The sequence below is a fragment of the Rhinatrema bivittatum genome, chromosome 6, assembly GCF_901001135.1.
Source record: "Rhinatrema bivittatum chromosome 6, aRhiBiv1.1, whole genome shotgun sequence".
NCBI classification, from domain to species: domain Eukaryota; kingdom Metazoa; phylum Chordata; class Amphibia; order Gymnophiona; family Rhinatrematidae; genus Rhinatrema; species Rhinatrema bivittatum.
Window position 1 is genome coordinate 350,453,353 of NC_042620.1, and position 25,909 is coordinate 350,479,261.

General features: G+C 42.8%; 1 protein-coding gene across 1 annotated transcript in view; it reads right to left on the bottom strand.

Annotated features, from left to right (window-relative positions):
• Positions 1-25,909, bottom strand: part of LOC115094596 (adhesion G-protein coupled receptor G4-like) — a 143,605-nt gene that overhangs the window by 86,213 nt on the left and 31,483 nt on the right. Inside the window, exon 7 of the mRNA XM_029607815.1 lies at positions 2,880-3,011. Within this exon, the coding sequence (XP_029463675.1) occupies positions 2,880-3,011 (132 nt within the window). The remainder of the gene's footprint in view (positions 1-2,879; positions 3,012-25,909) is intronic.

Sequence of the window (25,909 nt, forward strand, 5' to 3'; positions counted from 1 at the left end):
AGTAACTCCGCCCAATCATTCTGCCTAGAGTTGACATAGGCCCGGATGAACTGTTTGAGGGTTCTGTTCATTCTCTCCGTTTGACCATTAGATTGGGGGTGATATGCTGAAGTCAGATGTAATGAGATGTCGAATTTACAACACAGCGCTCTCCAGAACTAGGTGGAGAACTGAACATCTCTGTCTGACATGATGTGTTTAGGTATGCCATGCAGGGGGAAAATATGCCGTACAAACAATTTAGCAAGTTCTGGGGCAGATGGTAGTCTGGGTAGAGCCACGAAGTGTGCCATTTTTGAGAAGCGATCCACAGTGACCCATATAGTATTGTTCCCATTAGATGGTGGTAAGTCAACGAAGAAATCGGTCGCAATGTGCGTCCATGGTTCATCTGGAATAGGTAACAGACTGGCCAAATTATAAAAAACAGGTTGGGGCAGTTGAGCCCTCCCGCATCTTTAGGACACATAAAAAACTCGAGGGGTATCCTTGATTCTCCCCCCCCCCCCTAAGAATTTTTTGATCCCTTCATTAATTTCTGCAGTGTCTTGTTTGGAAACCCAAATAGGCAGCATATGGAATATATAGAGCCACTTAGATAACTCCATCATTTACAGGAGATAAACCTTTCCTGAAAGCGAGAGGGGTAGAGTTTGACAAGTTTGAAGCTTTTTAAGCAATTTTTGTTTTAGTGGGGTGATATTCTGCTCGTAGAGTTGTGCGGGGTTGGCAGGAATATAAATGCCTGAATATTTCAATTTATGCTTCACCCATTGAAGCGGAAAAATGCCAGGCCATTGGGCCCACATAGTTCCTACTACGTCTAGGGCTTCAGACTTTTCTCGGTTTATTTTTTAACCCTGCAAATTTTCCAAAATCCTGCTGAATTTCAAGGACAGTTGCCAAGTCTTGCATGGGTTGGCTTAAAAAGATTAATACATTCTACACTACTCCTTTAGCTCATTTTAAATGATGGGTTTCCCCTCTAACCTTAAGTGCTGTCTTACATGTAGACCACAAGCTGTTGCCTGGTAGACTGCAATCTAGATGCATTCCCCACAGAGCCCCCACAGAAGTAAGATGGCTGCCGGGAGCGCCAGCGCCGTCACGGGAGCACCATGGCGGACAGCATGCAGAAGCTGAGGCAGCCATCCTCCCTAGACTTGGAGCTGCAGGGAAAAAAGAGGTGAGCAGCAAAGGTCGCAGCCGTCTGTGTCCAACGGGCGCAATAGATGCATAACAACATAAACAAAAAACAAGTAAGATAAGGATTATCTTATGATTCCAATTTTATAGCCTAATATCCTCCCCATTAACTAAGCTTCTAGCCCACATTCTGCGCTTTTATTCCCTATAAAAGATCTCCAACATAGGATCCATGAAAATAAACTTAATATCCTGAAAAATAATAAAACACCTGCAAGGAAACTTTAAAAAGAAAGTGGCTTCTACAGCAAACACATTACTTTTCAGAAAGAGGAAATGTCTCCTCCGAGCTTGTGTAGCTCAAGAGATATTAGGAAATACATAGATCTTCTGCCCACAAAAGGAAATACCTTTATTTTTAAAAAATTTGGAAAAAGTAAATCCTTACCTTGTTCAGCACAGAATGAGACAATTAAAGTAGCCCTATTAGTTATCAAATCAAATGATTCTTCCAAAAACACTGTAATACCAGGGCTATCTACTGAGACAATATGCTTATCCTGATCATCATTAACCATATTCCTTTGACTGGGCAAATAAAATATTTTAGATATAGATGGCAATCTTCTCCTCCTCAAAAGCTAAGATCTCTTTTAGATATTTTTTAAACATTTCAACTGTTGACAATAACCTAGTACATGGGAAATTAACAAAACGCAAATTCCTAGCTCTAAATAAAATTTTTAATGACTCTAATTCACTATGCATAGAGAAGCTTACCCAGCATTCTGTAGTAATAGAACCTGAGAGTTCAAGACTGATGTAATTTTTTAAGTTCTTCCAGTCTCTTCCCCTGTGATTCAAAAGTGGATCTAGATTCCAATGCAAAAGAGCTGAACTGCAAGATGGATTGGGACATATGTTTGTCAAGCTTAGCTATCAACCTCCAAAGGTCCAAAAGAGTTACATTAAGGGGCTCTGGACTATCTTCTCCACTACCCAAGATAGTTGAATATTTTCAGATCCAACAGGTGGAATTGTAGGTACTGCAATAGTCAAAGTGGGAAATGCCTCCCCAAAACTAGCTCTTCCCAGATCTTCCTCTACTGCCTCTATACCACAAGGAGATCCTGGCTTTACTACATGCCTCTCATCTCAGGAGAAATTATCCACCCCTTATAGTTTTCCTTATCTGAGCATTTGAGGAGAGCCCCCGTCAAAGAAGTTCAGCATCTCTTTACTTCTAACAACTCTGCCGACAGGATACTCCAGTCTATATCTGGCAGATTAAACTCTCCCTCCGATAGCACCTCTCCCTTCATTCCCATCTTTTGAGTATCTGACCAGGTGTCTGTCCAGTTCACCTGAATTGAAGATCTGTAGACTATTCCGGTGTAAATGGAACTGTATTGATTCTGCATTCACAGGCAGAGAAGGTTCCTCTCAACTTATTGTTCTTTTGGATAGAGATTCTCATAATTGTTCCTGGAGAAATCTTACTTCTCTCCATCACAAATTACTCTCCTTCCCCCCTACCTTTCCTTAGAAGTTAGAAATAGAGGCAAACTTGTAGGAATCTTCTGACCCCTCTTTCATCCCTGAAATTTTTACCAGCACCTCCCTGTTCAGGAACACATTTCACTTTATATCATATCTGCAAAATACCAATTCTGACATAAGACAAAATGACAAAGTTTCATTCCTGAAATGGAATTTGTTATGCATATATTCACCTGAAAAAGTAAAGTGTGGCCAAAAAAATTAAACTGTATCCTTGAATTTTTGCTGACGTGAGACCGCAGTGTTCCAGGCAAAAATACAGTTGCCACAGTCTGATGATTGCACAATGATTTTTTGTCAAAAATCTGCAGGAAAAAGCAAATAAATATGAGATGCAGAAGATATTTTGAGTTTTGAGAACCTTAGAAATATTTAGTCAAATATGGATATTATTGCTGGTTTACCAATACATTTTTTTTGTTTCAATAATTTTTTATTGAAAGTGTTGTACAGCTATAACAATAAGATTTGCATACAACTTAAGTGTGTAAAAAGTGTACAACGATGGTAAACAATATTGCCATCTAGTGCAGGAAGTCATACAATGAATGATGCTCTAGCACAGTAGGCAAACATCCTACCGTGCTAGAACAGTGGCAACTGTTTTGGCCACTGTTGGAAACAGGATGCTGGGCTTGATGGACCCAGTATGGCAATTTCTTATGTTCTTATGCAAACTCAGTAATACTTTTTTTTTTAAGAAAATAACCTACCAACAGCCCCCCAACTCGAACCACCCTAAATTATATAGATTATAGAAATGTTAATCATGATCATGATTATTGTATCAAGAAGACAAGGTGGTATATGTCAAGCCCTTTCCTGGAAACCCATCTTATATTCAATGTTGTCCATATATAAAGACATACTTGATTGACATGCAGAGTCAGGTATATATAGATAGGCATGGCATAGACACTTTGTAAATAGACCATAAAACTAGATTACCGCCCCAGTAGTTGTTGAATATAGGAGTTTGGAAGATTGTTGATATAGCTCTCCCAGATGGACATCATCTTTTTAAAGTTCTTTGGAGAGGATTTCTGAGCCATAAGAAATTCCATGTTCAGAAGTTGTTAATAATTTTCTTCCAGGTAAGCATTAGAGCTGGTGGGTGTGTAGTCCATTGAGAGAAAATGGCTGCTTTAGCTGAGATGGATACTTTATCCAAAAATAGTTCTTGTGCCATGATAATGTCAGGAAGAACTTTCTTATAAAGACCCATTAGCCAAATAGTGGGATCCAGAGGAATAACTTGATTCCATAATTTAGCCACAAGGTCCACTAAGTCCCTCCAGAAAATTTGCAGAGTTGGACAAAACAAAAAACAACGTATAAAGTCCGCTATTGGATGAGAACACCTGAGGCAATTAGGGGTCGGGATACTCCCCATCCAGAACACTCATTGAGGAGGGAAAAAGGCCTGATATAAAATTTAAATTGCTTGACCCGTAGAATCACATTTTCTGAAATAACATGTATTCTGTCAAAACAGGTCTGAAGTTCTGACATTGACAGGGATAGGGAGAGTGAGGTGTTTCATTTTTCAGTTAATCTAATCAGTTTCGAAGTCGATATGGTGGTTAGTAAAGCCTGATAATAGTGCGCACATTTAAATCTTTTACCATCTTTGCCCACAAGAAACAATTGCAGTGTTTGAAAATTAAAGAGGTGAGGATTGATTGTTAACAACTGAGAGATATAATGCCTAAGCTGCAGGTAGCCATAGAAGTCTCTAGCAGGAATAGAAAATGACTCCTGCAAATTTTGAAAGCTCGCTATAAATCTTTCTGTTTTCTGTTCAGATATCACTTGAGAAATCCTGTTCAGCCCCTGAACGCTCCATCTAAGAAGTAGTATGTTCTCCACTCCAGGGGAAAAACATGGGTTCCCTCATATTATCAAAAGGGTCGTAGCCATATGGGGAATTTGAAGCAAGTGACACAAAGTTTTCCAGGCCTTCCGCAGAGGTTGGAGAATGCATCTAGATTGCAGTCTACCAGGCAACAGCTTGTGGTCTACATGTAAGACAGCACTTAAGGTTAGAGGGGAAACCCATCATTTAAAATGAGCTAAAGGAGTAGTGTAGAATGTATCAGACTGGCCAAATTATAAAAAACAGGTTGGGGCAGTTGAGCCCTCCCGCATCTTTAGGACGCATAAAAAACTCGAGGGGTATCCTTGATTCCCCCCCCCCCCCCCCCCCCCTAAGAATTTTTTGATCCCTTCATTAATTTCTGCAGTGTCTTGTTTGGAAACCCAAATAGGCAGCATATGGAATATATAGAGCCACTTAGATAACTCCATCGTTTACAGGAGATAAACCTTTCCTGAAAGCGAGAGGGGTAGAGTTTGACAAGTTTGAAGCTTTTAAAGCAATTTTTGTTTTAGTGGGGTGATATTCTGCTCATAGAGTTGTGCGGGGTTGGCAGGAATATAAATGCCTGAATATTTCAATTTATGCTTCACCCATTGAAGCGGAAAAATGCCAGGCCATTGGGCCCACATAGTTCCTACTACGTCTAGGACTTCAGACTTTTCTCGGTTTATTTTTTAACCCTGCAAATTTTCCAAAATCCTGCTGAATTTCAAGGACAGTTGCCAAGTCTTGCATGGGTTGGCTTAAAAAGATTAATATATCGTCAGCAAACGTCGCCACAGTAAAATTGTTGCCCTGTGAGCAGTACCCGTGAATCTGTGGCGAATTATCAATTTTCCTAAGTAGGGGGCCTATAGTGAGGATATAAAGGATAGGAGAAAGGGGGCAGCCTTGACGGATTCCCCTCTGAAGTCGGATAGGTTCCAAAACAAAATCATTGGCAATTATGTGTGAAGTCGGGGAACGATATAGAATGGCTATATAATCTAAAATTGGCCCGTGAAAGCCAAATCTGCTAAGTACCGAGAACATGTAGTCCCAAGAGATCCGATCGAAAGCCTTTTCGGAGTCAAAGGCAATATCTAAAGTAGGGGTGTTAGTCTTACGAGAGGATTCAATCGCAGTAATTAGCCAAATAACATGGGAACCCGCATTATGGTTCTTAACGAACCCAGCTTTATGCGAGGAAACAATATCTGGCATTACATTACTTAATCTTTCTGCCACAATACACGCGTATAGTTTTAAATCGCAATTTAGCAGAGATATTGGCCTATACGATGAGGCCAGCAGCGGATCTTTGCCGGGTTTTGGGAAAACTGTAATAAAAGCTTTTTTAGAGCAAGTAGGGAACTTATTTATTTATTTTTATTTATTTTTTATTTATTGAATTTTACCAGTTACATTCAAGAAAAAATACACTTGAGCTGTAATCTCAGAGACAAATTATTATACAATAGTCTTATACAGAAAAGAAAAAGAAATTATATAAAGCATTTGACTCATTTCAAGTTCACAATAGACGGGGCCTTTTCACTACCTCAGGAAATTAACTAAGATACAACTGGTTAAACAGGGATCTTTCACTTATTCAGCAGAATCTATAACCAGCTTCTTTGCTCAGCCCTCGGCAATAGGAGAAGAAGATAAAATAGTAGGTAATATAATCTTATCAGACAAGAAAGTAATAAGTTGAGAAGGTATGAAGAGGCAATCTGATACTTGATTAAGCATTTACAGGGAAACTTTAGGAAAAATAATCCTCCTATTTCCAGAACTTTCTGCCTAAGGATCAAAAACTGTTTCCTTCTCTTTTGTGTCTGTCTTGCTAAATCCGGATATATATTTATCTTGAAATCGAAAAAGGTAGCTAAATGATTACGGAAAAATAATTTTAATATCCAGTCCCAATCAGATTCCAACAGAAAGGTAACAATAAGTGTTGCCGGGGAAGTCACATCTTTCTGAGTTGTCTCCAATAGGTTTGTAAGGTCCATTGACGGTAACTCCACTGGTGGTATAGTGTCAAATCCCTTTTGGTCTAAGGGGACTTTTTTAGAATGTGGAATATAATACACTCTGGACATTAAAGGCAGTTGGCTCTGGGATCTTAAAAACTTCCAGTAAATATTTTTTCCACATATCTTTCGTGGTTATTGTGGAATCTTTTGGAACGTTAATGACTCGATGATTTTTCCCTCGCATCTGATTCTCCAGCTGTTTGAGTCCATCAGTTAGAACTTGATTTCCTTTAACAATCATTTGCTGGGATTCAGAGATTTTTCCAATCTCCAATTTGAGATTTGAGCAATTTTTCTTATTGTTGGATATCCCATTTTCAACCAACTTTAAGCAATGGTCTAACAAACCTAGGGGGTCATTCTCTAAAGGGATCGCATGCGATACCTAAATCGGGATGGAGTCGGCCCTGGAAGAGGAGGAGTCGGGGTGGCACTGGAGCCGACGCTGCAAAGACATCGCTGACGGCGAAAGGTAAGGACCCTTATCGCCTCCAGTTTAACGCTAAATAACTACACCTTTTATGGTGTAGTTATTCAGTTTGAAAGCCAGCAGCCAGCGCACCGCAGTGGTGTGATGGCTGCCAGCTTTCACAGGCCTGCCCCCCGCTTCGCCCCCTCCCCCTCCCCGGCCCCGTTACTGCCGGATTCTTTAAGATTTGCGACATTAGAGAATCCAGGCCCTTGAGAAGTAATCATAGGACTTATTTGTTTAGCAATATTTTTATTCAGTTTCTGTATGGCTTCCCAGATCGATTCTAAGGTAAATAATGCAGGTCTTACCAGTTCAGAAGAATCAGTTCCAATGTTACCAAAAAGATTCCTCTCAAATTGCCCCACTGCAGTAATGCTGGCATATTCCCCTGGATCTCTAAGGACTTCGCAGATCTCCACCTCTCCTCCCGAAGACTCTCCAAGCTGAGACTGCGGACTTTGAGTTTCCTCAGCGTTCGATACGGCCGACTCTCGAATCATCAAGGCAGCTCTGGTCTCAGCTGGGTTTCCCGGAGCGTTCTGCTGGGCCGGGGAAAAAGATGTCATTAGCTCAAGGAGGTCACCGAGTTCCTCGTCCTCTCGGCGTTCCTCCAGCGAGCTTCCTCCTGGTGCCCTAGGTCCCTGCAGCACATGGGCGTCCATCGGGCCTGAAATCGATGGCTCCAAAAGTTCAGGTTCTACAACATGTTCCCTTGCCTGGCATTTCCTGCCGGAATGGGGCATATTGAGTCAGGAAAAAAGCACAGCCTGAAGCAGACATCTCAGCGCTATTCTGGTCAGTCGGCCATCTTGGTCCTGCCTCCAATCTCAGAACTCATTTTTTTAATATATATCTTAAAAGAAGCTGGGCAAAGGGGCCACTAATTGGGGCATAAAATTTTGTAAAAGTCATTTGTGAACCCATCTGGGCCAGGGGTCTTATGAGATTTACTGCTTTTAATAATGTTTAAGACTTCCACAGTGGAGATCGGCCGGTTTAAGGCTATTAACTGGGTATCCGTTAATTGAGGAAGATGGAGATCAGCGAAAAATTTTGATTCATCTGAAGAAGTACCCGGCTGGTCTTCAGTGTATAGTTTTTCGTAAAATTGCTGAAACATTTCACAAATTTTTGGGCCTGTTTTAGCAATTGTCCCAGATTGCATTTTTAATCCTTGTATTATAGATTTCATTTTCTTGATAGAAACGAGTCGGCCTAAGAGCTTCCAAGACTTATTGCCATATCTAAAAAAGGAATGTTCTTAAGTGCATAGGGTTTTTTGAGCTCTGAGATTTAGGTGAGCATTGAGAGCATTTAGAATAGTCCGATAGGCCTCCCTGTGACAGATGGGTTTCTGTGACAGATGGGTTTCTTGCTAAAGTTGATTTGGCTACCTGCAACTTAGTTTCCAAATCTAAAATTGTTTTATTAAGTTGTCTGTTTCTGCGTACGACATATGCTATTATTTCTCCCCTCAAGACTGCTTTGCAGTTCTCCCAAAATAAAGTTGGGTTGTCTTGGTGTTGAGTTAGTCTGGGCAAATGTCTCCCATTTTTACATTATAAATTGATGAAAAAAACTGTCCTCTACTAAATGACTAGGAAAGTGCCAAGGTTTGTGGGGGTTTCTTACAGGAGGAGAACCATAAATCAGTCAAAATAGGCATGTGATCTGCAATCTCAATGGTCCCAATATCAGCTGAGTCAGCTTTTAGAAATAATTCTTGGGAGATAAGAATATAATCGATTCTAGACATGATACCATGCGCTTGGGACATATGTGTATAGTCCCTTACTCGCCAAATGTCTATAAGTTGGAGCTGTTTGCAGGTACGCTTGACCCCTGATTCTACTTCCCTTTGGGAAGCATCAATTTGTCCACTGCTGTGTCATATCTACTATTAAAATCCCCTGCTAAAATTAAGGCTCCATGCATGTGCGTGAGTAGCACATTTATAAGATTTGTGAAGAAAGTGGGATTAGGTGCATTAGGAGCATACAAGTTACAGAGGGTGACAGGTTTGCCTTCCAGCTGACCCGCGATTATAATATAGTGGCCTTTGGGGGTCTTTTATCTCTCGCATCATAACAAAGTCTGTATTCTTTTTTTACAAGAATGGCCACCCCATCCTTTTTACCCCCAGCAGGGACATAGAAACTGGTTAAGACCCAATCTCTACAAAGCTTCATGCTTTCTAAAGCATTCAGATGGGTCTCCTGTAAGTAAGCTAAATTTACCTTGAAATGATTCAAGGCCTGAAAGATTTTTTTTCTTTTTATAGGGGATCCAAGGCCATCAACATTCCATGAAATAAATCTATATTTACCCCCCATTATTCAACCAATGCATGAATATGAATTGGGGGGAAAAAAAGACAATCATACACATAAGGAGAAGGCTCCCAGCCCAACCCCCCCCCCCCCCCCCACACACACACACACACACACTCACAATAGCCATGGCAGTTACAACTGTAACAAAAGCATATACCTTCAGAAGCAATAGAATCAATATAAGAAAGAGTACGTATGATACTATGGAAGATAGGGCGAACATATCAAACATCATTACCCTCCCCATTCCTTTCCCCTCCCAAAAAGCTCATTTAGATAACCATTGACTCCAGAAGTCAATATCGGAGATCATGCCCTAATGTGACTGGGCGCCACGTCCCCTCATCAAGGGATAGAAATCAGAGCTGCAGCAAAACTTGGAAGATAAAGGCACAGTCATTGCTTTGGTGAGTCTATTGGAAGCATTTAGCCATTTTTTAGCTGCCTCAGGAGACTCACATACTGACCATTTCCCTTCATAGAAAATTCTGAGCTTTGCCGGAAACAAAAGTGAGAAACATATTTGCTTGTTCACTAGTTTGCCACAAACTGGCGAGAAGGCCCCTCTCAAAGCAACATAGTCACTGAATAGTCTAGGGCCAGGCAAACTGAGGTGTCCTGGAAGTGTAGCTCCGATTTGATTCTTTCTAGCTGCCTGTAGAATTCTCTGCTTATGGAGATAGTTGAGAACGTTAAAAATTACAGTTCTTGGCGTTTGTGCAGCTATGTTCCGTGGGCCCAACCAATGAGCCCGCTTGATTTCTATGGATCCTCACAGGTCGGGCAAGTCAAGTGCTTCTGGCAGCCATGTCAATAAAAGACTGTGAAGGGATTTTTCCTCTACCATCTCTGACACTCCAACCAGCTGCAGATTAGATCGCCAAGATCTATTTTCTAGATCATTGATCTTGTCAGAATTCTCTTTTAGCTGCTTCTCCTTTGCGGTAACTTTCTTTGTCAGGGTCAGGATGTCATCCTCTAAAACCGACATCCTCCCTGGTCTATGCGGGGCGCGAAATCTGAGATGGAAGCTTGCAAGGATGTTATTTGTGAGGAAATGCCGGTGAGTTTACTATCTAAAGCCTTGATCACCGCTTCCTTTATTTCCGCGTAGTCGGGTCCAAGGTCACTGTTTTTTCATCCTCCGTTCCCAACACCGCTGCCATCTTGCCTTCAGGAACCCTCTCTCCTTTTCTTTTCTTACTGTTTTTGGGGACATAGACGTGGGAGATCTTTGCATGTAAGAGGCGATCGACATAAGAGAGTGTGTCCCTCATTTGGTGAGTCTCCAAAGTAGTTATGCGGTGTGGATCGCTATGGATTCAGGGACGTAGCACCCAAAGCTAGCCCAGACACAGCTGTCGCAGCTCACCACATCACGTGATCTCTACCAATACATTTTAAATCTTTTTTATAGAAGTAGCCTTTTTCTATTGGAAGCAGAATGAGGTATAATATCAAATATACTTCTAAGTAATCTAATATTGTTTAAAGAATAAAAATAACTTTAAAGGGATATTTTATGATGATATATCTCTTTCAACCAATTCAGGGATTAAAAAGCTTCTTTTTAATTATTCTGTGCTACTGGATGCTTCCCGGTAATAGTAATATAGTAGATGATGGTAGAAAAGTCAACGTGGACCATTCGCTCTGCCCAGTTATTCTGTCCACACTAAGGATACAGTCCTCGCTGCCAGACTGTTACCACCTGCAAGACTTCTCCTTATCCAGGACAGTTGTTTTTGACTTCCTCCTTGGTACTCCACCTTCCTAGATAGAACAGCATGCACGAGATCCCCACTTAATTCCCCCCAGCACCCATGTTTCCCACGCCTAATCCCAAAGCTCTATAATCACTGAAAAGCTAACAATGAGAATCATTCATCAAATTGCGTTAGGGCCTTATCGCGAGTGTTAGGGCCCTAGCACCCACAATAACGCATTGCAAGATGTGTATGGCTATTTCAAAACGTTTCCTGAATGAGAGGAGTAAATTAAAATGAAGGGTGCTTAGCATTGTGCAACACACATTATCAATGGTCATATGAGAGGGAGAGGGAGGGAGAGAGAGAGAGAGAGAGAGAGAGGCTCAGCCTCTAGGGTGGTATACATATTAGTCAACTTTTTATACCACTGTAAGAGGGGCAACCAGTAACTCAGAGTGAGGTTTTGGTGGTGGCCTAGGTTTTGGGGGGCAGTTTTACATGCACAGTCAGAGGTAAGAATGGCACAGTATACATCAGTGAAGATTTAATGTGATTTGGAGTGAGGAAAAGTACACAAAGATGAGATTTGTACAATGTACTCTTGACCTAGTTTAATGCATGCTGTACCTAGCTGCTGTCAAGCTAGGTCAAGAGTACAATGTACAAATCTCATCTTTGTGTATCTTTCCTCAATCCAAATCACATCAAATCTTCACTGATGTGTACTGTGCCATTCATAGTTCTGACTGTGCATGTAAAACTGTCCAACAAAACCTAGGCCACACCAAAACCTCACTCCGAGTTACTGGTTGCCCCTCCTACAGTGAGTGGTATAAATAGTTTACTTATATGACAGCCTTATAAAAGAGTCTTTCTCTCTCAAAATTACCCTAACAATGCCCTTTTTTATTGCAGGTGAGAAAATGATGAATCTAGGTCAATCTTAGTGTGGTTCTTGCCTAAACAGCTAGCCTCCTAGGTTGCCTGTGCAGTCTGCCAGATGGACCTGTCTATATGAGCACCTGCATTTCCACTAGTGTGTCTGGCTAATTATTATTGATCTTACAGCTTGCCCGACAGAGCCAGCTTCTACTTTGATTCTATAATCACAGCCTGATCTAAATAGCTACTTTAAGGATTCCTTTAGGATTCCTTACTAAATAAATGCGCCCCTTTTATACAAACATTATATATTTTAGTGTTCTAGAGAGAGGTGGCATGCATCCTTTATAAGAGCACCCCTTTCGGGCATTGCCAGAGTGGATTATGCAAATAAGGATATCTAGCGACCAGTGGATTTTCCAGAGAGCTCAGTTTTCTCTCCCTCCAGCAGTGAGTTGCAGGAGGCACACAGCACAAGGGAGAAACTAAAGAGTAGCAAATCAACTGGACCAGATGGTAGGCACCCGAGGGTTGTGAAGGAACTCATAAGTGAAATTTCAGATCTATTATTTAAAATTTGTAACCTATCATTAAAACCATCCATAGTACCTGAAGACTGGAAGGTGGCCAATGTAACTACAGTATTTAAAAAGGGCTCCAGGGGTGATCCAGGAAACTATAGACCGGTGAGCCTGACTTCTAAAGATCAAAATCACAGGGAGCTTCCACCCAGGAAAAAGATCTAAGCGTCATAGTGGATTACACATTGAAATCATCATCTCAGTGTGCTGCAGCAGTCAAAAAAGCAAACAATGTTAGGAATTATTAGAAAGGGAATGGTGAATAAAATGGAAAATCTCTTAATGCCTCTGTATTGCTCCATGGTGAGACCGCACCTTGAGTACTGTGTACAATTCTAGCTGCCGCATCTCAAAAAAGATATAGCTACATTAGAGAAGGTACAGAGAAGGATGACCAAAATGATAAAGGGGAATGGAACAGCTCCTCTATGAGGAAAGGCTAAAGAGGTTAGGGTTGTTCAGCTTGGAGAAGAGACGGCTGAGGGGGGATATGTTAGAGGTCTATAAAATCATGAGCGGTCTAAAACAGGTAAATGTGAATCGGTTATTTACTCCTCTGGATAATAGAAGGACTAGGGGGCACTCCACGAAGTTACCAAGTAGCACATTTAAAACAAATTGTAGAAAATTTGTTTTTACTCGCCACACAATTACGCTCTGAAATTTGCCGCCAGAAGATGTGATTATGGCAGTTAGTGTAGCTGGATTTAAAAAAGGTTTGGATAAGTTCCTGGAGAAAAAGTCCATTAACTGCTATTAATCAAGTTGACTTAGGGAATAGCCACTGCGATTACTGGCATTATTAGCATGGAATCTACTTAGTGTTTGGGTACTTGCCAGGCACTTGTATCCTGGATTGGCTACTGTTGGGTTTGACGGACCCTCAGTCTGACTCAGTATGGCAACTTCTTATGTTCTTATGTAAGCTGCAGGCCCAGAGGTAGGGGCTTGTAAGATATCTCCCTGTTTCTGGAGAAGAAAGGAGGGGAGAGTAAGACTGAAGCTTTCCATTCCTGTATTTTTCTTATTTAAAGTCTTAAGACAAGGACAGGAGAAGCTGAGAGTTTCCTGTTGTAGTGGAAGATAGCTTTCATAGGGAAGGAGAAAGTCCTCTCCCTGAGTTCAAATGAATTTGCCAAGGGAGAAGTTTCATACTGGCAGTCAGTGTGAACAGGTGCCAGTCAGATGCTACACAATGTGGGAGAAAAGGCGTCGGCATCAACTAAGTGCAATAAGAGAGGAGAGGAGAGGAGGTAGCACGGACATGGTATTCAAGCTAAGGAGCAAAGAAATGAGGAGACTGTCCTGCTAAAGAGCAGTAGGGATGTGAATCATTTTTGAACGATTAAAATTATCGTCAGATAATTTTAAAATCGTCCTAAATCGTCAGAGTGCACGATACAATACAAATGCCCCCGATTTATTGTCATAAATCGTCCTAAATCGTTAAATAGGGCATGGGAATTATTTGGGGGAGGGCGGGAAAACCGGCACACCAAAACAACCCCTAAACCCACCCCGATCCTTTAAAACCAATTCCTTAACCTCCCCCACCCTCCCGAACCCCCCCAAAATGTTAAATTACCTGGTGGTCCAATGGGGGGGGGGGGGGTTCTGGCGCGATCTCCTGCTCTCGGGCCATCGGCGCCATTTTGGCTGCCACTATTTAAAATGGCGCCGATGGCCCGATAAAAAAAAAACCCACCCGACCCTTTAAATTGACCCCCCTTAGCCTCCCCCAACCTCCTGACCCCCCCCCCCAAAACCTTTTAAAATTACCTGGTGGTCCAGGGGGGCCTCGGGGAGCGATTTCCCGTTCCCAGGCATCAGCTGCGCTAAAGAAAAATGGCGCCGATGCCCCTTTGCCCTTACCATGTGACAGGGTATCCGTGCCATTGGCCGGCCCCTGTCACATGGTAGGAGCACTGGATGGCTGGCGCCATCTTTACTCATCAGCCCCTATTATAGAGTATAGTATAATAGGGGCTGATGAGTATAGTAAGAGTATAGTATAATAGGGGCTGATGAGTAAAGATGGCCGGCGCCATCTTTAAAGATGGCACCGGCCATCCAGTGCTCCTACCATGTGACAGGGGCCGGCCAATGGCACGGATACCCTGTCACATGGTAAGGGCAAAGGGGCATTGGCGCCATTTTTTTTTTAGCACAGCTGATGCATGGGAACGGGAAATCGCTCCCCGAGGCCCCCCTGGACCACCAGGTAATTTTAAAAGGTTTTGGGGGGATCAGGAGGGTGGGGGAGGCTAAGGGGGGTCGATTTAAAGGGTCGGGTGGGGTTTTTTTTTATCGGGCCAGCGGTGCCATTTTAATTAGTGGCAGCCAAAATGGCGCCGATGGCCCGAGAGCAGGAGATCGCGCCAGAACCCCCCCCCCATTGGACCACCAGGTAATTTAACATTTTGGGGGGGTTCGGGAGGGTGGGGGAGGTTAAGGAATTGGTTTTAAAGGGTCGGGGTGGGTTTAGGGGTTGTTTTGGTGTGCCGGTTTTCCCGCCCTCCCCCAAATAATTCCCGTGCCTTCTTTAACGATTTAGGATGATTTATGACGATAAATCGGGGGCATTTGTATTGTATCGTGCACTCTGACGATTTAGGACGATTTTAAAATTATCTGACGATAATTTTAATCGTTCAAAAACGATTCACATCCCTATCCCCCTTAGCCTCCACCAACCTCCTGACCCCCCCCCCCCAAAACCTTTTAAAATTACCTGATGGTCCAGGGGGGCCTCGGGGAGCGATTTCCCGTTCCCATGCATCAGCTGCGCTAAAAAAAAAAAATGGCGCCGATGCCCCTTTGCCCTTACCATGTGACAGGGTATCCGTGCCATTGGCCAGCCCCTGTCACATGGTAGGAGCACTGGATGGCCGGCGCCATCTTTAAAGATGGCACCGGCCATCTTTACTCATCAGCCCCTATTATACTATACTCTTACTATACTGATCAGCCCCTATTATACTATACTCTATAATGAGGAGACTGTCCTGCTAAAGAGCACTTTTGCAGGACAGTCTCCTCATTATAGAGTATAGTATAATAGGGGCTGATGAGTAAAGATGGCCGGCGCCATCTTTAAAGATGGCGCCGGCCATCCAGTGCTCCTACCATGTGACAGGGGCCGGCCAATGGCACGGATACCATGTCATATGGTAAGGGCAAAGGGGCATCGGCGCCATTTTATTTTAGCGCAGCTGATGCCTGGGAACGGGAAATCTCTCCCCAAGGCCCCCGTGGACCACCAGGTAATTTTAAAAGGTTTTGGGGGGGGGGGGTCGGGAGGGTGGGGGAGGCTAAGGGGGGTCGATTTAAAGGGTCGGGTGGGGTTTTTTTTAGCGGCGCGGGCCTCCCTAAAAAAAATATTAGCGATGTGAATTGGAATCGGAAACGATTCCAATTCACATATCTTATCGATCAGATTCCCCCCCCCCCCCAGCCGAACCTGATCGTTAAGACGATCTGGCACACGATTCACATCTCTAAAGAGCAGTGCAGCCACTGCATTTCAGGTATCGAGGGGAAAACAAAATTGCTTACCTTGTAATAGGTGTTATCCCAGGATAGCAGAATGTAGTCCTCACATATGGGTGACATCATTGATGGAGCCCTATTGCAGAAAACCTTCTGTCAAAGTTTCTAGAAACTGTTGACTGGCCCTGTGAGGCCACTGAGCATGCCCAGCATGCCATGATATTCTCTGCCGCAGGGGTCTCTCTTCAGTCTCGTATGTAGCAATAAGCTTTAGCAAAAAATAAAATAATAAAACGTATCGGACTCAATGCGGTGTGGCGGGTGGGTTTCGTGAGGACTACATCCTGCTGTCCTGGGATAACACCTATTACAAGGTAAGCAATTTTGCTTTATCCCAGGACAAGCAGGATGCTAGTCCTCACATATGGATGATTAGCAAGCTAGAGGCTGAGTCATTTTGTAGTGAAGCAACAGTGAAGTATTGCTGTTGAAAATGAGGCAGCCGAAGATGACAGCAGATGGGATGTAGAAGGAATTGGGATTAAACTGGAAACAAGTTCTTTAAGACAGATTGTCCATAAGCTGAATCTTGTCATCCTTGTTTGTCCAAACAGTAATGAGCTGCAAAGGTGTGAAGAGAACTCCATGTTGCTGCTTTACATATGTCAAGAATTGGCACTGAACGATAGTGTGCTACTGAGGTTGACATTGCTCTCACTGAATGCGCCTTTACTCGCCCTTGGAGAGGAAGGCCTGCTTCTTTATAGCAAAACTGTATACAATCTGCTAGCCAATTGGATAGAGTATGTTTACCCACTGCTTTTCCCGGTTTGTTTGGATCATAAGATACAAAGAGTTGAGTGGATTTCCTGTGGACTACAGTGCGGTCTAAGTAAAAGGCTAACGCAGGCTTCCAGTCCAAGGTATGTAAGGCCCCTTCTCCTTGGTGAGAATGAGGCCTTGGAAAAAATGTGGGCAAAACTATGGATTGGTTCAAGTGGAATTCCGTAACTACTTTGGAAAGGAGTTTTGGATGTGTACGGAGAACCACTCTGTCATGTAGGAATTTTGTATAGGGTGAGTACGTGATAAGTGCTTGTAACTCACTAACCCTTCTAGCCGATGTAATGTCTATAAGGAAGATAGTCTTCCATGTGAGAAATTTAAGATCACAGGAATTCATGGGTTCAAAAGGAGAACGCATGAGTCTTGTTAAGACAAAATTCAGGTCCCATTCTGTGACTGGTGGCCGAATTGGTGGTTTAAGGTGAATTAAACCTCTCATAAATCTACTGACAAGAGGATGTAGAGATATTGGTGCATCTCCCATCTTGTTATGGTAAGCTGAGATTGCACTTAAATGTACTCTTACAGATGATGTCTGGAGACCAGAATCTGAAAGATGATATAAGTAGTCTAGTAGAGAGGTTGTGGGGCAGGAGAACGGGTCAATGTTCTTTTGCGTGCACCACAAAGTAAACCTTTTCCATTTCAAAGAATAATTCTTTCGTGTTGAAGGTTTACGTGAAGCTATAAGCACTTGAGAGACATTAGTTGAAAGATTGAGTGGTTGTAAAATCAAGCTTTCAACATCCATGCTGTCAGGGATAGGGATTGAAGGTTGGGATGGCGCAACCGACCCTGATCCTGAGTTATGAGAGTGGGAACTATACCCAGGCGAATTGGTTCTCTGATCGAGAGGTCTAGAAGTGTGGGAAACCATACTTGTCGAGGCCAATACAGGGCTATGAGAATCATGGACCCCTTGTCCTGTTGTAGCTTCACTAGAGTTTTGGTTATGAGCGGTATCGGAGGATACACGTATAGAAGGCCTGAGTTCCAAGGGCGAGCAAAGGCGTCCTTGGCTAGTTGGTGATTCTGTCTGTGCAGAGTGCAAAATTTGTCCACTTTGTGATTCAGGCGTGACACAAAGAGGTCTATTGTTGGTTGTCCCCAACATTGAAATATCCTGGTCGCTACTAAAGCATCCAGGGACCATTCGTGTGGTTGGAACTGATAACTGAGTCAATATGCCACTACGTTGTGAATGCCTGCCAGATAAGTGGCCCACAGAAACATTGAGTGTGTCAGGGCCCAATCCCAAATCTGTGCAGCTTCTTGACAGAGGAGATACGAGCCCGTACCTCCCTGTTTGTTGATGTACCACATGGCTACTGTGTTGTCTGTTTGGATCAGAACAGTCTTGCGTGAAAGGCAGTCCTTGAACGCATGCAGCGCATAACGTATAGCTCGAAGTTCCAGGAAATTGATTTGAAATGTTGCTTCGAGTTTTGTCCAAATACCCTGGGTTTGGAGATTGTCTATGTGAGCTCCCCAACCCAAGGTGGATGCATCTGTAGTTAAATTTATCTATGGGACTGGTTCTTGGAAGGGTAGGTCCTTGCGCAAGTTGTCCTTGTTCGCTCACCAAAGTAGAGATGATCTTAACTGGTGGTTCACTTGAATTGGAGAGGACAGTGGCTGAATGGCTTGGATCCATTGTGATCTTAAAGTCCATTGGGTTACCCTCATGGCTAGCCTTGCCATAGGAGTGACATGAACTGTGGAGGCCATGTGGCCTAGTAAGGTTAGAAAGTGATGAGCTGTTGCTTGTTTCTTTGAGTGAAGCGAGTTTGCCAGTAGGGAAAGTGTGTCTGCCCGATCCCCAGGTAGAAAAGCTTTTGAAAGTATGGTGTTCAGTTCTGCTCCTATGAATTGAAGCAGGTGAGATGGAATGAGGTGGGACTTTTGATAATTGATGAGAAAGCCCATGGAGTGAAGTAGAGTAATTGTTCGACTGAGAGAAGCCAGAGCTCCTTGTTGAGATTGACTTCTGATGAGCCAGTCATCTAAATAGGGAAAGACATGGACACTTTCCTTGTGCAATTGTGCTGCTATTACTGCCAGACATTTGGTGAATACTCTGGGAGCAGAGGCCAGTCCGAATGGTAGTACTCTGTACTGGAAATGTTGATGACCCACCATGAAGTGCAGATACTTGCAATGAGGAGGGAATATTGGAATGTGAGTGTAAGCGTGTTGAAGATCCAGAGAACAAAGCCAATCTCCTGTTTGAAGAAGTGGAAGCATGGTGCCTAGAGAGGCCATCCTGAACTTTTCTTTCTTCAGAAATTTGTTGGGACTTCTGAGGTCTAGGATGGGACGTAGGCCTCCGGTTTTCTTTGGAATGAGGAAATAGCGGGAATAGAATCCTCTGCCCTGCTGAGTCTGGGGCACCAGCTCTACAGCTCTGGCTCTCAGAATGGTGGATAATTCTACTTGTAATTGAATTATGTGATTGTCGCTGAGAGGAAGAGGTCTCGGAGGAGAATCTCCTGGAGTTGAGAGAAAATTGAGTTGGTAACCTCGAGATATTATTGCAAGTACCCATTGGTCTGTTTTTATTTGTATTCAATGGTTGTAGAAGGAGGATACATGGCCTCCTACCGGTAGATCTAGTTGAGGGTTGAAGAGATGGCTTTGGTCTTTGGGAATGGCCTCAAAAGCCTGCAGCCGGTCCCGCTGCGGCGGAGGTTGAGGCCTAGCTGCCCTAGGTTGTCTGAGCTGAGCTCTTTGCTGCGGCCTAGAAGATCTGCCTCTTGATGATGGAGGGTAATAACGCCTCTGTTGATAGAAGAGTCATCTAAATTCTTTTCTTGGAGGCCGACGAGATGACTGGGTAGCAGAATCCTACAGAATTAACGAAAGTTGGCACAGGGTTTCTGTGTGTTCTTTTAATTGTGCTACCGCATCTTGCACTTTGGAACCAAAAAGGTTGTCACCAAGACATGGTAAGTAAACTAATTTTTCCTGGACTTCAGGCCTGAGGTCTGAGTCCTTAAGCCATGCTCAATGTCTTGCACTTATACCAGAGGCCGCTACTCTGGAGGCTGTTTCAAACCCATCACAAGCGGCTCGGACTTCGTGCTTGCCAGCTTCAAGTCCTTTGTGAATGATTGCTTGGGCTGCTTCTTGATATTGCTGTGGTAATGATGTTGAAAATTCTTGCATCTGTTTCCACAGATTTCTTTGATATTGAGTCATGTATAATTGATAAGATGAAATTCTGGTATTTAACATGGCTCCTTGATAAATTTTACTCCCCAGGGAATCTAAGAATCTATGATCCTTTGCTGGGGGAGTGGAGGAATGCGGCCTTATCCTTTTTGACTTTTGTGCAGATTCCACAACCACTGATTGATGTGGAAGCTGTGCCTTTTGGTAGCCAGGAACAGACTGTACCAAATATGTAGTGTCCATTCTTTTATTGACAGCAGGTACTGAACATGGGTGCTCCCAAAGTCGATGCTGTAAGTCTAGGAGGACTTCATGGACAGGTATGGCAAATACTTGTTTTGGAGGATCCACAAATTGGAGGACCTCCAATGTTTGCTGTCTAGCATCTTCCTCAGTCACCAAGGTGAAGAGTATGGTGTCTGCCATATCCTGAACAAAATTTTTAAAGGATAAATCCTCCGGTGGAGATTTCTTCCTTTGGTCTGGAGGGGAAGGATCTGACATAAATTCTTCAGAGGAAGTGTCTGTATGCCCATCATCCCAAGTGTCATATGGATCGTCCTGATGTAGAGATATCGGAGAAGATCTTGGTGGACGAGGAAGTCCTGAAGGACCTGGTTGCAGATCATCGAGGGGTATCTGTCCAGGAATCTCTTCCCGTGGCTTGGGTGGAAGAGCACCGACTACTTCATCAAATCTCTTCATGAGAAGTTGGTACAGCGCAAATTCATAATGTCCTGGAGTCCCAGGTGACATCGGCATCGATGGCATCGGGTCTGGTATCGACGATGGAATCGGCGTTGGTATGGATGGTGGTCTCGGCAATGACTTAGGCTGTGGTGCAGGTGTCGGTGCAGTCACCGGCTTCGGTGGAACCACCGGCATTGGTACAGGTACCGGCATCGGTTTGGGAACCGGCATCGGTGTAGGCACTGGCATTGGTGTAGGCACTGGCATCGGCGAAGGCGCCGGAATCAACATCTGTTCCTTTAAGTCCTGGAACACCGCTTGACGGATGAAATCCGACAATTCCTGCATAATAGCTGGTGCAGGCAGAGCAGCTGTACGTGGTGGCGGTGGAGGTGTCGATGTTCCTTCCACAGAGTCCTGTGGAAGTTCGACAACTGGTGCGTCTCCATGGGACGAAGGCCCTGGCGTCGGAGGTACCGGTGTTTCCTGGATTCTTGGCCGTTTCGCAGTCAATTCCTCCAGGGAGAGAAGTGCCTCTGGTATTGATGGGTGTTGGTGCCAATGACGGTGCTTCAAGCGGTGTTCGATCACTGACTTTGTCGATGCTATCGATGATGTTGGCGATGGATGGTCCCCCGACCCTTCCAGACGACGTTTTTTCAAAATTATGCGTTTGGAAACTTCAGCCGGATACGATTTAGTCGATGTAGAGGGAGCTGGCAGAAGTTGTAGATGGAATAAATGCTCCATCTTTTCTTGGCGGGCTTTTCTTCCCTTAGCAGTCATTTCTGCACATTTAGGGCAGGTTGTTACGTCGTGTTTTTCCCCTAAACAAGGCACACACTCAAGGTGTGGGTCTGTAATGGACATTGTCTGATTACAGATGGGACATTTTTTAAATCCCGTAGCCATTTTAACGTCGACAGCCGTCGATGAAATGAGGAGAAAACGTGAGAGGAAAAAATTTTACTCAGAGAGTAAAAATGAGACGATTATTCAGCAGCCGGTGGAAACCTGAGAGATCCCGTGTGGGAGAAAATGAATGAGAAATGTGACTTTTAGTCAGACAAAACACTGTGAGAAAACTCACAAAGGCTCCTGCTCCACGATGCCTACAGCAGCGTGGAAGAATGAAGACTGAAGAGAGACCCCTGTGGCAGAGAATATCATGGCATGCTGGGCATGCTCAGTGGCCTCACAGGGCCAGTCAAAAGTTTCTAGAAACTTTGACAGAAAGTTTTCCGCAATAGGGCTCCATCAATGATGTCACCCATATTTGAGGACTAGCATCCTGCTTGTCCTGGGATAATCCTAGATTGTATTGGAAATCCTACCACCTGACTTTAGGAGATCCTGCAATAGAGAAGGGCACCCTGAGACAGTATAGCTTGTAACTTTGCAAAAGGAAGAAGCAGACTCATTTCCATGTAAATGTGCCTATTGTCAGATTGTAAGAACCAAGGAAGGTTCATTTATTTCTGTCAAGTTTATTTGTTGAAACGCCATTAAAAGTATGAAGCATGATTTTGAAATCTCATGGACCTACAAGTGTATCTTCCCCCCAGTCTCCCACCCATTTGGGAATGGATTTGCACCTGTATCCCCACCCACATCCCTCTTACAGCGCAGTCACTGGGGAGGGGGGCTATTTTACCATAAATGCCGAGCCTCCTAGGTTTCATGCATAGCATGCCAGGCAGATTCAGCTATGAGTTCCTGCGTTTCTTTTTTGCTGAGGTTCCAAGTTATTACTGCCTTGGCAGCCTTCCAGACTAAGGCAGCCTCTGATTGCGGCCTATCAGACAAACCTGGCCATGTGGTTGCCTGTGTTTCTATGTGGTTTTCTCTAACATTTCATATTAGCTACTTCGCCATACATTCTGACAGCTCCAACATACATTTCCTAAAAATCCTCTAAAATTATATATTTTTTTCTTTTTGTTTCATAATTATATCCTATGGCAGCTAGAAGCTCTTTGGGGTCAGTTTGTCAATTCCGATTATGGATGACATCAGTTAGAATCATTATGCTTCAACTTCCTATTCCTCCTGCACTGTCCTATCAGCTGAGCTCTGAAGTAAAACAGGAAACTGCCTATGTCTGTGGCTGAGAACCAGGTTGAACTGCTGCTGGATACCAGCCTTTAAAAAGAAAAAAAAAAGTGTAGACAGTCTAAGTTTTTACTGGGAAGCACCTGCAGGCCTTTCAAGCCTATTCTCTCTTCTTTCTAGTGAGGCTCAAGTATGTTGTGGAGATGATGCACTTGAGATCAGGGAGGACGGGAGGAACATTGTCTGCCAGTACTCAGGGAGATCAGTTCTCAGAGGGCACTTCCCCTCCAGCTCTCAGCCAGTAAGAGAACAATGTCATGCGGCCAGTAATCTGAGGGTGAGAGGCAATTAATGAGGGTGATAAATGGAGAAAAGTACCCTGAAATATTTGTAACCTTTGAGAAAGGGAATTGCCAAGAATAGAAATTCTGTTGATTTCTGCTTTATGCTGAATTTTGAAGCTTCATGTAATACGTAGTTTGTAAAAGAGATATGTAATAGGGATATGCATTTCTTTTATTTCTTTTATTTATTTATTTGTTGAGTTTTATATACCGTCATTCGTTAAAGCCATCATAACGGTTTACAAAATTTAAATTGTAACTCTTTTAACAATTGTGCAAAAGTATAACAATGTGCATATTAAACAGAGGTTAAACATTTCAAGTCCAGATGGTATCATTAAGTGGGAGGAGGCTTGTTTGTTCTGGTTGGAGAGAAGTTATTTTGAGGTTTTTGGATGAAAGCTCGATTGGGAGTTAGGATGTTGAGAAGTATGAAGGTCAGTGTAGAATTTGCGGAACAGCAATGCTTTTAGGTCTTTTTTGAATGTTTTGAGGTTGGGTTGGGTTCTCAGATCTTTTGGTAGGGAGTTCCAAAATTTAGGGGAGGCAATGGAAAAGGCTCTTTCTCTTGTAGTTGTCAGATGTGCATCTCTGATGGGGGGGGATATTTAAGCATCCTGAGTTGTTTGAACATAGGTTTCTTTGAGGATTCTGGGGGGTTATGTTTAAGCCATTTAGTCCTTGATGATCATTGTTTAGAATTTTATGAATGATGGTCATTGATTTGTGTTCGATGCGTGCTTTAATTGGGAGCCAATGAAGCGAGATCAATATGGGCGTTATGTGATCATTTCTCTTTGTTCCAGTCAGAACTCTGGCTGCTGAGTTCTGCAGAATCTGGAGCGGTTTGAAGTTTGAATAAGGTATTCCAATTAGTAAGGAGTTGCAGTAGTCGAAGGTGGAAAAAATGAGTAGTTGTAAGACAGTTCTGAAATCATAAGGGTTAAGAAACAATTTTAAATGTCTTAGGGTTAGAAGTCTTTGATATGTGGTTCTTGAATGAAAGTTCTTTATCGATGATAATTCTGAGGTTCCTGGTGTGGGTGGTAGGGAGTATAGAGTTCATTTGTTTGTCAAGTAAAGGCAGGGGTGGTGGAGTTGGATTGGGTTTTTTGTCCATGAGTATTATTTCAGTTTTGTCGATGTTTATTATGAGCTTCAGAGAATTTAGGAGATGTTTAATTGAGATAAGTAGAGACGAGGTTTTCTTGTAGGTGTCTTCGATTGAATTTTGGATGGGAATTAGAAGTTGAATGTCGTCAGCATAGAGGAAGTGGGTGATTCCATTATCTTTTATAATTGGCAGATGGGGAGAAGGTATATGTTAAATAGGGTGGCGGATAACGCTGATCCCTGGGGAACTCCAGTGTTGAGGTTGATCTTTTTGGATGGGTTGTTATTAATTAAAACTTGGTAGGTTCTGTCAGATAAATAGGAAGAGAACCATTGTAGGGTGGTGTCAGTTAAGCTGATTTGAGTCCGACATTCTAAAAGTATATTGTGGTTTACTATATCGAACGCAGCTGAGGAGGATGAGTAGGTATTTTCCACCTTTGTCGAAGCCTCTTAGTATTATGTCATTTAGAAAGAGAAGGAGAGATTCTGTGTTTAGGTTTTATCTGAATCCATATTGAGTTGGAGGTAAGATGTTGTTTGTTTCAAGATAGTCGTCAAGTTAGGTGTGTACGACTTTTTCGATGGTTTTGGCTATGAACGATAGGTTTGAAATGGGGCGATAGTTAGCGAGGATTTCAGGATCTAAGTTGTTCTTTTTTAGAATTGGTTTGATAACTGCAGATTTGAGGCATTTGGGGTAATTACCTTCAGTCAGGGATAAACTGACGATTTTGGTGATAGTTCTAGATATGGTGGGTTCAATTGTTTTGAGGGTTGTTATGGGGATGTTGTCTATTGGATGGCTAGCGGGGTTCATTTTATTTATAATAGATTGAATTTCGAGAGTGGAGGCGGTATCAAAGTTTGAACATGATGAGGTTATCTTAGTGTTCAGTTTGATGTTTTGGTTGTTGTTGGTTATGTTGGTTTGGATTAGATGAGATATTTTGTTGTTGAAGAAGTCAGCAAAGTCATCGCTTCCATGTTTGGTACATGTAGAATCTTGGGTGGTTTTAATAAGTTTCTGAACTATTGAGAATAACATTCTGGGGTAATGATGAAATTTGGAGATTTTGTTGGAAAAGAATTCCTTCTTTGAACTGTTGATGATATTTTTATATTGTGCCAAGTGGCTCCGATAAATATTTAGTGTGGTTGTATTTTTGTTTTTTCTCCATTCTCTTTCTTTTTTCCTGAGTATACGTTTGGCAGTTCTGATATTATCATTATACCATTGGTTGTTGTGTTTGGATTGTTGTTTTGTCTTTGTAATAATGGGATTGATGCTGTCTGCTACTTTTTTCGTGATATTTAGCCATGATGTTGTAGCATCCTCGGAGTTAGATAGATTTATGTTGATTAATTTGGTTTGAAGAGTTTTTTGTAGAAGTTCAGTGTTGAATGGAGGACGGTAAGATATTTTGCTTGGAACGATTTGAGGTGCTTTAAGGTTGATGTTGATAGATAAGTTGGCTTGGATTAGGTGGTGGTCAGACCAAGGTATCTCTGTGGTTTGAGTAGTATTTGATTGCCAGACTTCAGTGTTCATAAAGATGAGGTCGATGGTGTGATCTGCTTTATGAGTTGGAGATTGGATTATTTGCTTTAGATTTAGGGG